The following is a 12,517-nucleotide window of genomic DNA, read 5'->3' as shown; positions in this document are numbered from 1 at the left end:
GAAAATTTCTGTGAGTTTATGAAAACAGAATATTTCAGGAAGATTTCTCCTCCCTGCTCCTTTCAAAACGCTGTATTCAACAAGAATCCAGTGAAAATGGTTCAAAGAAAGGTCAGGAAGGAACTGTTTGTGTTTGTGTGTGTGTGTGTGTGTAACACCAAGAATTAGAGTCAGAGTCTGTCAATGGGAAAAGTAAGAGCTTCAGGAAAATCTTCAGGTCTTTCCAGCCCTCCATTTGAAACAAAAGATCTTGAAATGTAAAAAAAAATGAGCTCCTGATTGTTTTTTTCCTTTAGGTCATAACGCCTGTGCCGACCAGCCGTGCAGCCTGCTGTGTCTGCCTCAGCCTGGACACCGTCACACCTGCGTCTGCCCTGATGGAGCCCCTACGCTAACCATGCCCAACGGCGAGCTGCAGTGTCAGTGTCCCACGGGGTACCAGCTCCAGAACAGCACTTGCGTAAAGATTGGTAAGACAGAGACACACGCTGCAGGATCCTAATGATCCTGATCCCACTTTAAATGATCTCATCTCTGTTGGAAGTGAGTCTGATTAATTCCAACGCTTTGTGTCCCCTAATCAGAGCACAGCTGTTTGCCAAATCAGTACCGCTGCTCTAACGGGCGCTGCATCAGCAGCATCTGGAAATGTGACAGTGACAATGACTGTGGAGACATGAGTGACGAGCAGGAGTGTCGTAAGTATTCATCCACATTCATTTTCTCATTTTTGAGCATTTGCATCAACAAGAGTGACAAAAAAAGTTGTACTTTTTCCACACATGGCAGATTTTCCATCTCAATTCCAAAAGTAAAACTTCTTCATTTCAGCTTTGTGTATTTATTTATCATCGTCTGTGTCCTCTCCACTTTCAGCCACCACAACCTGCGACCCGTCAAACCAGTTCCGCTGTCTGGCCTCAGGTTCCTGCATCCCTCTGGCCTTCAAGTGTGACCACGAGGACGACTGTGGGGACAATAGTGATGAAGAGCACTGCGGTAAGAGTCTGCGATTTATCTGCAAACAGCTTGTGCAGAGGGGAAGTGAATTAGCAGCTTTCATCACGACTTCATATTTATCCAAATCATTTCTAGCTGTACATATTACTAGAGCGCGCTGAGGATTTTTTTTTGCATGTTAAACAGATTGAAAATGAACAGAAGTGACTTTTTTATGAGCTACAACAGCAAACAAGTCCATCAGGGACCAGACTGACTGATTTTGTGTATCATGTGAGTGGGTGTCAAACCAGATGAGAGACAACACGGGGAAATCGTCCTCCTTGCTGTAACTTTAAACAAATCTGGTGCTTCTGCAACAGAAATCCTTACAGAAAAATCAAAAGACTTCTTACAATGTTGACATAAGTAGAAAATAAAAAGATAAATAAGAGCTTTCTTTATTGCAAAACCTAAACACTTAACATGTTCATGATGTTCCATGATGTGACATATATTTAGGAGCTCATAGTGCATGTTGTTTAAAAGGAGACCTATCAATATGAAAATGGCTGAATCTCAAAGTTACCTTTAACTGTTTTGTGATGGAACAACAATAATAACCTTTTAATAGGTGTTTTTCTTTCTAATAACTTATCCAGGGCATGTTTTAGGAAATGATGTCTTAGTCCTGTGTGCCGCAGATCGTACCAGACTGAGCCAGATTGACTTTGTGCGCAGCAGAGTATTCAAGCTCTAATTTTGAAAGCAGACAGAACAAATATTTAGTGCTAGACTTCTTTTTTTGAAGCTGCTGGTTTCGGTGATAAAAGACACAAAAGGAGAAATCCAAAGTGTTTTCTTGCGCTCATTGTGTTGTTGATGAACTCCTCAGAGTCTCACCAGTGCGGCCCTGGAGAGTTCACGTGTGCTCGGGGAGTTTGTATCCGTGAGGCTTGGCGCTGTGATGGAGACAATGACTGCAGAGACTGGTCGGATGAAGCCAACTGCACAGGTGACCGCTGTGTATTTAACACCTGACTGATCAGACAAAACACTGACATAAAGCGTCCAGAGATAAACCCACAGCAGCATTCCTGTTGTAGGAAAAATCTGCAGCCCCATCATATTTTAAATGGTGTTTCAAATGTGTAAAGGATGATGTTTAGTAATCAGGTTGTTACTGCTGTAGAGGAATAACACACACTCTTTTTTCCCCTAGTGGGCCACCATACATGTGAGGCCAGCAGCTTCCAGTGTCACACAGGCCACTGTATCCCACAGCGCTGGGTGTGTGATGGAGACGACGACTGCCAGGACGACTCGGACGAAGACCCCAGTCACTGTGGTTAGTACACACACACCCACACATACTGGGCAGCTCTGATTTGTGTCTGTAGCTGCAATGATTCAGTTAGCATATTGGTCAGTCAGAAAGTCTGCAGGATGTTGGAGCTCACAGTTTCTACATTGACATCAGTGCATGTGAGAAATCAACAGCAGAAATCCTTTAATGACCTTTGCCCTTCGTGCGTCTCCAGGGGGAACTCGGTGTAACGGCTTCGTCTGCTCCAATCACACCTGCCTTCCTGCCACGGCTCACTGTAACGGCATTCAGGAGTGTCCGGATGGAGGTGATGAGCACAACTGTGGTGAGTGATCCCTTTGATTCAACAGAGACATCAGATATCAGGTCAAGTTAGCGTCAGAAATAAGGTTAGATAGGTAGAGAGAATCCAACTTCACGTTGTTCTGCACTTGTTCCGTTTCTTCTGCTGTTCTTTTATTGATGTTAAAATGATAAGAAAAGAACAGGTGCATGAGAAAAGAGAAAAAGAGAAAGAAAAGCAAAATGTCATGTTTGTGTTGTGTGGAGTGTTTCTGAGTCACGTCTCATGTCGGTCGCTTCATTTCTCCCTCAGACCCTCTGTGCACTCGCTACATGGAGTTTGTGTGCAAGAACAGAGCCCAGTGTCTGTTTCAGTCTCTGGTTTGTGACGGGATCAAACACTGTGAGGACGGGTCGGATGAGGACGCGGGATACGCCGGATGTGGTGAGGAACTCTAGGACCTAAAGAAAACTGAAAACGGAGGCTAATCTAACCAGCTAACCTTTTCCCTCATGTCAGACCCAAACTTTCCCCTCTGATGCACAATTCCCCTCTGATGCACAAAAATCTTCACTCATTCTTTCATATCTGTCTCTCAGACAGTTTCTTTCTTGTTGCCCTAGGACTGCTCTCCTGTGTTTATCAAACTGCTTTTTATCCACGCTGATGTTTTTGTTTAATCTTCATCAGCCACGCCATCTGAGTTCGGCAAGGTGTGTGACGCCTACACCTTCCAGTGTGCCAATGGGGTGTGTGTGAGTCTGGAGTGGAAGTGTGACGGCATGGACGACTGTGGGGATTACTCTGACGAAGCCAACTGTGGTGAGGAAGAGGAGGATGTGTTACATGTTGAAACAAAGGACTTATATTGTTTACGTATATTTACATATGCAGATTTATAGAAGTGATAATATCCTGGTTTTTTGAAGTTTTATAATGTGATGCTAATGTTGGCTCTGTGTGTGTGTGTGTGCGTCACAGCTGCTCCCACTGAGGTCCCCGGCTGCTCAAGATACTTTCAGTTCGAGTGCAAAAACGGACGTTGCATCCCAACGTGGTGGAAGTGTGATGGGGAGAACGACTGTGGGGACTGGTCCGATGAAGCTCAGTGCACAGGTACTCAGTGTTAACATGTTGTTTCCAGTGTAGTTAAACCACAAAGATTATGTTTTGTGATTTAACTTTTTTTAAATTTCATGGCAAACTTTTGATTTGTATCACCACATTTAGTCTTACCCTGTTAAAGCTGAAGATCCCATGGTCATAGCTTTCATGTGAAGATGTTAATTGTTGCTCAATGGATCCACATTGGGTGCCAAATTAATAAAGAAAAAATAATTATTGTCAGTTTTTTATTATACTGATGTTTTACCTTTTAAAATATATGGAAAAGTGTTATTAGAGTCAGTAATAAATACATGCAGGATGCTTTACTTTCTTATTCTACTGCTTCTCTGCATCATCCATCATCCGTGCATCACCTGTACTCCGTCCTCCCAGGTGGTGTCACTCCTCACACTGTAGCTCCTGGTCCCTCTACCTGTGCCCCGAACCGTTTCCACTGTGGCTCTGGAGCTTGTATCATAAACACCTGGGTGTGTGACGGCTACGCTGACTGTCCTGATGGCAGCGACGAACTGGGCTGTCCCACAGGTACATAATCTGTCCTCCTATTGGCCAAAACTTTCTGTATGACAGGTGTTGACTGTAAGATTTACTCACTTTAAGACGTTACACAGGTGCAACCGGTACAGCAGTATAAAATAGAAACACAAAGAGCTGCATGGTGGCATAGAAACTACACAATACTGAAAGCACAATGCACTTAATCCTTTCTCCCTCAAGGAGCCACTAAAACAGACTTTATCTCATATTCAAAGTATTTCGGTAAAGCTTATGCACATGTAAGAAAAGTACAACATAGTGCTTAATCCTCACGTCCTGTTTTTTTACATTTCTCCATCAACAGCTAACGTCTCCATGACAGCCACTCCAGCACCCACCCAGCCTCCTGCTCCACCCTTCCCCAGTCGCTGCAGCCGGGGTCAGTTTCAGTGTCGTCGTCCCCCGCTCTGCATCCCCGACTGGCAGCGCTGTGACGGTCAGATCCACTGCCAGGACCGCTCTGATGAAGCCCACTGCCGTGAGTTTGTGCATGATGCTCGCCTCAGACAGCTCAGCTCTCACACAAACTTCCAAACAGAGAGACGAGTGGACTGAAAGTTTGGTCTGAAAGGTTTAGGATGTAACAAAGAGTTTGTGAATCTGAGGGTTGAAGAGGCATTTGATGTCATGAAAGTGGTTTTAATTGTCTAAATACAGGTTTACAACAGATAATCCATTGACAATAAGTGAAGTTTGATTCTCTCTGTGTGTCTCTGCAGCCACCCGGGGGCCCCTGTTCTGCCTCAACGGGACTCGCTGCTCTGATGGCGAGGCGTGTGTGTTGGACAGTGAGCGTTGTGACGGATTTCTGGACTGTTCTGATCACAGTGACGAGGATAACTGCACATGTAGGTCACAGAAACTTTCATCAGCACTAAATATGTGTTCAGATCTCATGCAAGCTGTAACAAAACCATCACATGCACCATCAGTGCAGTGCTGCCACCTGCTGGCTAAAACATATATTTAAGCCTTAAAATTAATCAGAGGGGACCCATGTTGTCTCTTCTCTCAGTGGACTCCCTGGCCTATAAAGTCCAGAACCTCCAGTGGACCCGAGACTTCCTGGGTGCCATCACTCTGACCTGGTCTCGCCCCAAAAACCTCCCTCTGGACTCGTGCTACTTCCTGGTTTACTACAGGTGAGCCTCTACCTGAACCACCATCATGCTTTGTTCCCGCTCTGATGTGACTGAGTGTGTGTGCTTGTGCTCAGGCTGGTGGGCACCCAGCAGTGGACCATCATGGACACTCACAGCAACAAGACCAGCTACCAGCTGACAGTCCTGAAACCCGACACCACGTACCAGGTGAAGGTGCTGACTCAGTGTCTAAGCAAGCTGCACAAGACCAATGAGATAATCACCGTGAGGACACCAGAGGGCTGTGAGTATCACTTCACTGCGCAGATTTGAAACGCTGTTTGTTGAAATGAATGCTGAGAAATTCATTGTTCCTGTTCATGACAAAGAAACACACAATGAGCTGGAACAATAAACATCTCCTGCAGAGGTTTTGCAGAGTAAGCAAAGTCTTTTCCAGACTCTTAATTTATAAAAACTATCACGAATCACCTCTTCTGTAAAACCCAGAAGCTTCAAAACTTTAAAGTTAGTACCTGAACACAACTTTAAGACTGTAGGCAACGTACACATCTTCCTCCATCAGTCTGTGAATCTTTCTGTCATCCAGTGCCAGACCCTCCCAGGAACCTGCAGCTGTCATGTGATAACGGCGAAGATGGAAAGGTCCAGGTTTCCTGGAGTCCTCCCGACAAAGGACACGGCATCATCAGAGAATACATCGTGAGTCTTTCTGAGCAGTTTACAGTTTGCTTTAACTCCATGAGTGAGGAGTTCTACCGACAAATTAAAGCTTGGATTGTGTCTGAAATAAGCAGCTCTTTGCTCAGTTTGGTTACTTTTGTTCCTGAAAACTTGATCTCTGAGCCAGCAGAAGACGGTTAACAGAAAGAAACAGTGTTTATAATCCATGGCTCACGTCTTTCAGAATTATTCCATCAGATATTTGTTTGACAATGATGCTTTAGAGCAAAAGTTCATCTTAAACACCATGATAAGTCTTCAGATTAAACATTTCCTGTCAAACTTTTTTATGTCTGAGTAAAATGATAAACTGCCGTCTGTCTGATCACGTTTCGTAGGTTGAATACAGCGAGCGAGGAGCACCTGAGTGGATGTCTCAGAGATGCACAACAACTAACACAGAAGTGACAGAGCTTCAGCCTGACACGATGTACAGGTTCAGGGTAAGACTCACACTCGTGCACACAAACACAGCGTTCCTTATGTCACACTGTGATATAAAACTATAGTCAAAAAAGTCTTCAGTCTTTTGTTAAATACTTGTTATTTTATTTTGCATCATGGTTTTGCAATCAAAATTGCCGATAATGCCACAGCCTGCCACAACCTCTTTTCATAATCCTATTTGTAATGAAGTTAAATAAAATATATAAAAGCTGCAAAAAGCAAAGCAAAATATGATCAAATCAAAAAGCAAAAACACAGGAGAGATTGTTTATTTAATGCTACACAAAAGGCCTTAAATAATAAGCTTAAAACTAAGAGTATACCAAAAACACTTTTATCAACATATTTAGTTTGTTATTAATGCAAAATATGCAACTCTTCATGCAGGTTTTAAGTTTTTTTAATTATTATGACATGTTTAAATACATTTCTTTTAACTGTTTGAAGTTATTTATGTTTTGGGCATTTGAACTTCAATAGAAGTCCAAAAATTGTGACAAAACATGTGGTGTGCAGCAGAGTTTTTCACGTTAATTTTTGTCACAGCAGTTTAAATAAGAAAGATTGAATTCTGTTTGGTGGATTTTGACGTTGGTGTTGTTGTGCTGATGTTTCTTTAGGTGGCAGCAGTGACGGATCGAGGTGTTGGAAACTGGAGTGAAGTGAAATCCATTACCCCCAAGAAAGGTAAGTTTACCCACGCAGGACCTATGGTGTGAAACCTTTCCCAACACTGCCCCCTGCTGGTGTGGAGCATGCCCAGGTTTTCAGATTTTGCTTCTGCAGTGAGAAAACTTTTATAACAGATCTTTAACAAAGCTACATAACCTTCAAAGTGTGACACCATAACGACAAAGCGAAGGAGAGAATGATGCCATAAGATTTACCAATAAAACATTTTTTACTTTATCACACGTGAAGATGATGTTAATTTAAAAAAATGAACTTACACTTTATAGGGACCTGATACTTGTCTTGATTTAGAGTCCTGTCTCCAAAGATTGAATTGAGACACACAGAAAGAGCTCTTTTTTTTAACTCTCCTCTGTCTGCAGCTCTGCCTCCTCCCTCTGTGATCGCTGACACCATCACCACCAACTCCCTCAGCTTCTCCTTCAGCTTCAACTCTCAGTACGAGGTAGGTGCTTCATTGTACCTTCAACAAACAAACCCCAGATTTCAAACTCTGAGTTTAAAAAAAAAAATGTCCTTCATTGTGAGTCTTTGAAATCTTTCATCCTGCCTGAGAGCCTGTAACCTGACCCGTCTTTCCCTCGTGTCTCGTTCAGGTCAAACAGTACGTGGTGATCCTGTCCTGGCAGTTTGACTCCCACGTGAAGGAGAATAAGAACTACACGGTGACTGACAGGATCCTCAGAGGTAATCCAGGTTGTGATTTATGAGTTTTGACTGAGTGCTGATCTCATCAGTGGATCTGAGGGTGTGTTTTTCTTGTGTCTCCTCAGCCACAAACCTGACGTCAGGGACGGTGTACGAGGTGGCTGTGTGGGCTCACACCAGCATAGGAGACAGTCCTACTGCTCTGTCCCACCATCAGACCAGCGGCACACAGCCAGACCGGCCCCTGTTTAAAGCCCGGGCCCTCAACCAGACTGCTGTGGACTGCAGCTGGAACATGAACGGACCCCCCACTCAGGTACCACAGGAGGAAACTTCAGAGAATAAATGATTAAATCCAGAAGGTTCCATCAATTGAGTTAGGGAGCTGAGTCTATGTCTTAATGTCTCTTTGTCTATAAAGTTTCACCGACTTCCTCTCTTTTTCCTTTTCTGTCCTTTTTCCCCTTCCTTTTTGTTTCCTTTCCATGTTTTCCTTTCCCTTTATGTCCTTTCCTTTCCTTGTCTTTCCTTTCCTTGTTAGGTTTTTTCACTTTAATTTTCCTTCTTCTCATCTCCTTTCCTTACCTTGACTTTAGTTTCTTTGTACTTCCTTTTTTTGTCTTTACTTTCATTTCCTGCCCTTTCGTTGTCTTATGACGTCTTTTCTTTCCTGTCTTAGTCAATCCTTTCTCTTTCTTGTATTTCCCTTTCCTGGTCTTTCCTTTTTCTTCCCTTCCCTTTATTTCGCTAGATTTCCTCATCTTTTCTCCCCTGTCTTTTTCTTGTTTTTTCTTTTCCTTTTCTTTCCTCACTATTCGAGTATCCAAGCCTCTGAAGTTTCTCTTTTCTGACAGTCTCAGTCTGTCCTATTTTCCTTCAGCCGAGACTTTCATCTCGAAGTCTGTGACAGAGATACTGATTCCTGATCAGGGATGGACCAATTATTGGCCGATATTTGGCCAATATTTGGCATTGACCTTTTTTTTAATCCAATGGTTAATAAGAAAAAAATTTAAAACTGTGTTGTTTTGGCTCTGATGCAGCCACTCCGCTGTCTGCAGTCATTACTCAGTCCCCAGCACTGTCCCACCCACAGTACCATCTGATTGGTTACAAGCAGAGCCATGACTTGGGAAACAGCCAGTCAGCAGTGCAGTTGTTACAGTTATTGCAGTCACATTGAAATTATGGAAAACTTTATTCACTGCAGAAAACTTTAGCTTTTTATTTTTTAAAGTTTGAATTTAACTTTATAAAACATGCTGCTAAGCCTAGGAGCTCTTTAATTAACTCATGCTTAAAGGTATTTGAATGAAGTTTAAGTGTTGGAGTTTGTATTGTTCAAAATTTTGACAGCAATATTTGCACTTTGACTTCAAATTGATATGGGCTTCATGTATCGATTACCGGCCCCTTTGACTACAAATAATCGGTATCAGTATCGGCCCAGAAAAATCCATTTCAGTCTATCTCCATTCCTAATCATGTTTCATTCTCCAAGATAAGAATTGTTTTTCCCTTCCTTTAGCCAGTGATATCAGGTTACTCTGATTCAGAGTTTTTTTTACTCATCAAAAAGTTTCTGTGTAGAGTTTCATGATATGAAAAACAAACTGGAGGTAAAGTGTGAACTTTGTCAGGTCAAACTAGCGTTACGAGTTGACTAAAACTCAGCCCAGAGATTAAGACATTTCAGATGCTGTTTGATTGAAGACTGAGTAATGTTAACTTGGTGTGGAGGAGTAGTTTTGCTTGAAATGCTGACCCTTATTTGTTTTACAGAAATGCTCAAAGTTGAAGCGTTAAACTGACTCGACTGTGTGTGTTTTCTGCATGTGTGTGCAGGTGTACGGTGTTTTTTATGCCACCTCCTTCCTGGATTTGTACCGCAGTCCTCGTCAGCTCAGCACGCCATCTCTCAGCCTGACAGTCACAGTGGACAGTGACGAACAATACCTCTTTCTGGTGAGTCCTATCGTCCTTTTCTTCCTCTTTGAAGACTTTATCAGCAAAATTAACCTCCTTAAGGTTTGGAAACATGTTTTTCTGTCTTAAGTTTAACGAGTGTTTTCAGACAAACATGGCTGCACAGATGGTTCTGTTTTCCTACTGAGCTTTGTGACGTGAACCCATTCATTCAAAGGGAAAACCGATCGTTCACATGACCCTTCTACGTTTTCACACCATGTCAAAACAGTGTCAGCAGGAGTGTGTAAAAGAAGTTTAACAGAAGTGTGAAATATTCACTGTGAATCAGGTGAAAGTGGGAGCTGTGATCTCTCCCACAGCTCTGACAGCAGCTGTCTGCGTTGGAATGGTTAGAGGGTAAAACGAGGAGACTTTTATGTGTTTAACTACAGACGATGTGCACTGATACTGTTTCATACACTGAGGGAAAAAGCAGATAATTAAAACATCACTCACTTACGAGACTTTTCTCAGAGGTCTTTGGATTTCAGCCTCAAAACTCTTTTTCCATCTCAGTCAAGTCATGACTCTGACTGTAACGTCGTCTCTTGGCCTGCAGGTGCGTGTCGTCTCCCCCTTCCTGGGTCCTCCCTCAGACTACGCCGTGGTTAAAATGATCCCTAATGAGAGGCTGCCTCCCAGGAACCTTCATCGAGTCCGAGTGGATAAAACACAGGCCACACTGAAGTGGCAGCCGCCATACGACACCCCAAACACACCTCTGGTACGACACTGTCACATTTACTGTGATGTTTATACTCAAAAAATTGGTTTAATCTACCTGATATGTGGTAAAAACTCCTTTTTTTCATTTTACTTTGTGTATTTTTTGTCCCGCTTTCCTTTCTGTAGACCTATGCAATCCACGTGCGTGATGTAATCCGTAAGCAGGAGCGGGACTACAAACTGACCACCCAGAACAACACGGTGGAGTATCAGCTGAAAGGTCTGGAGCCTGGAGGACGATACAGCGTCTCTGTCCGCCTGAGGAACATGAGCAAAGAGGCCAGCTTCACTCTAAGCACAGGTACACTCGCTGCACGCATCTGCAGAGCTCAGGAAGATGCTGACATTTCAACCATCCAGGCTAAAACTATGTTCTTCCAAAAAGCTAAGTGATATTTTTCTCCTGCTGCAGTTCCTCTCCAAGCTCCAGAGGCTCTGAAGATCCTGACTGAGAAAGATCACGTGTTTCTTTTCTGGAAGAGTCTGGCTGTCAGAGAAAAGGGCTTCAACGAGAGCCGGGTGAGACCGTCATGACGTCTACGTTATGCCACATTAATACTCTCCCCCTCTTTCCTACAGTAAAACTTTGCACAAGTTATTTCACAGATGGAATACACTACTTTCTTTATTTTTATTTTTTTATTTCATAATTGCCTATTTATTCATAAATATGTTTTAAGCTCAGGTTAGAGGTAAAAAATGACTTACTTGGACAAAGAGGAAGTTCAAAGTCAGGTTGAACTGACCAAAAAAAAAAAATCACTCAAGTTTTTTAATAAACAGCGAAATCCAGTCGGACTAATCTGATCTTGAAATCAGTAAAGCTCTTAATTTGAAACCTTTAATTTGTAATTATACTTTAAAATAAACAGATCTGATCAGTAAACAAAGCAGTTTAATCAAACCAGAGTCTGAAAGCAGTAGGGGTGTAAGAAAAAAAACAAAAATCAATATATTGGGATTTCTTGTTTGACAATATCAAATTCTTTGTCAGAATAACCTTTTTTTTTAATTCAAATTCTTCATTTCAGTCTTTGTTTATAAACTGGATTGGAAAAAAGATACCACTTTTCTCCAGCAGTGGGTGAAATGTTTCTCTCTGACTCACATGATTTTTTATGGGAAAATATGGCTTCTGATAGTCTGTAGACATTATCATCAGCATTTAACATTTTCACAAGGTCTGGTGTTAAAAAAGCAAACTAAAAATCGCAAAAATTGTAAATATCAAAGAATGGCAATGTAAATCAAATCGGCACACAAAAGATCGTAAAAGAATCAAATTGTGAGAATAGCATATCGTCCCAGCCCTAGAAAGCAGCATCTTTTGTTGCTCTGTGATCTTGATTCTGTTTTACTGATTGTGTTCTGTTTCCAGGGGTATGAGGTGCATGTTTACGACAGTGTGACCAACCAGACGTCCTACCTGGGAAACACCACAGAGACCTACTTCAGGATCAGCAGCCTGCTGCTGGGACACAACTACACCTTCTCAGTGCAGGCGCGCTGTCTGCTCAGTGGTCAGCTGTGTGGAGAACCTGCTCTCCTGCTCTACAACCAGCTGGCAGCAGGTACTGACAATGTCACTGAGACTGAAGCCAAGTGGAGACTGACTTATTTTTAGAGCCCGCCCCCTAGTGGAGACATGATGAACTGAAATGTTTTGAGTCCCACTCTGAAGTCATTTCACATGGGGATGGGAGATGGTCTATTAACATTAAGAAAAAAAACAGACTTCCTGCTTCATTCATACCTCTCATGTCAACTTCCTTCTCCTTCAGGTGCCAGCGATGGCTCCCGCGCTGACGGCCGGTCAGGTGACATGGCGGCGGTGGTGGTACCAGTCCTCTTCCTCCTCCTGCTGGGCATGTGTGGAGGCTTGGTGGCGCTCTACCTTCGACACCGCAGGCTGCAGAATAACTTCACCGCCTTCGCAAACTCGCATTACAACTCTCGCTTGGGCTCGGCCATCTTCTCCTCTGGGGACGAACTGGG

General features: G+C 42.9%; 1 protein-coding gene across 1 annotated transcript in view; it reads left to right on the top strand.

The window, feature by feature from the left end:
• Positions 1 to 12,517, top strand: part of sorl1 (sortilin-related receptor, L(DLR class) A repeats containing) — an 89,982-nt gene that overhangs the window by 74,574 nt on the left and 2,891 nt on the right. Inside the window, exons 22-47 of the mRNA XM_074679097.1 lie at positions 297 to 470; positions 585 to 698; positions 877 to 999; positions 1,835 to 1,954; positions 2,162 to 2,287; positions 2,481 to 2,591; positions 2,862 to 2,993; positions 3,240 to 3,371; positions 3,531 to 3,665; positions 4,050 to 4,202; positions 4,519 to 4,692; positions 4,934 to 5,062; positions 5,230 to 5,356; positions 5,431 to 5,600; positions 5,907 to 6,019; positions 6,379 to 6,483; positions 7,108 to 7,174; positions 7,543 to 7,625; positions 7,777 to 7,867; positions 7,954 to 8,144; positions 9,674 to 9,793; positions 10,356 to 10,520; positions 10,649 to 10,823; positions 10,935 to 11,041; positions 11,901 to 12,093; positions 12,304 to 12,516. Of these exons, the coding sequence (XP_074535198.1) occupies positions 297 to 470; positions 585 to 698; positions 877 to 999; positions 1,835 to 1,954; positions 2,162 to 2,287; positions 2,481 to 2,591; positions 2,862 to 2,993; positions 3,240 to 3,371; positions 3,531 to 3,665; positions 4,050 to 4,202; positions 4,519 to 4,692; positions 4,934 to 5,062; positions 5,230 to 5,356; positions 5,431 to 5,600; positions 5,907 to 6,019; positions 6,379 to 6,483; positions 7,108 to 7,174; positions 7,543 to 7,625; positions 7,777 to 7,867; positions 7,954 to 8,144; positions 9,674 to 9,793; positions 10,356 to 10,520; positions 10,649 to 10,823; positions 10,935 to 11,041; positions 11,901 to 12,093; positions 12,304 to 12,516 (3,543 nt within the window). The remainder of the gene's footprint in view (positions 1 to 296; positions 471 to 584; positions 699 to 876; positions 1,000 to 1,834; positions 1,955 to 2,161; positions 2,288 to 2,480; positions 2,592 to 2,861; positions 2,994 to 3,239; positions 3,372 to 3,530; positions 3,666 to 4,049; positions 4,203 to 4,518; positions 4,693 to 4,933; positions 5,063 to 5,229; positions 5,357 to 5,430; positions 5,601 to 5,906; positions 6,020 to 6,378; positions 6,484 to 7,107; positions 7,175 to 7,542; positions 7,626 to 7,776; positions 7,868 to 7,953; positions 8,145 to 9,673; positions 9,794 to 10,355; positions 10,521 to 10,648; positions 10,824 to 10,934; positions 11,042 to 11,900; positions 12,094 to 12,303; position 12,517) is intronic.

The sequence above is a fragment of the Halichoeres trimaculatus genome, unplaced genomic scaffold (assembly GCF_033239565.1).
Source record: "Halichoeres trimaculatus isolate MK-OKI-2021-1 unplaced genomic scaffold, fHalTri1.1 fHalTri1_scaffold_9, whole genome shotgun sequence".
In the NCBI taxonomy this organism is placed as follows: Eukaryota; Metazoa; Chordata; class Actinopteri; order Labriformes; family Labridae; genus Halichoeres; species Halichoeres trimaculatus.
The sequence above is the reverse complement of the archived record's forward strand: the minus strand, read 5'-3'. Positions and strand labels throughout refer to the sequence as shown.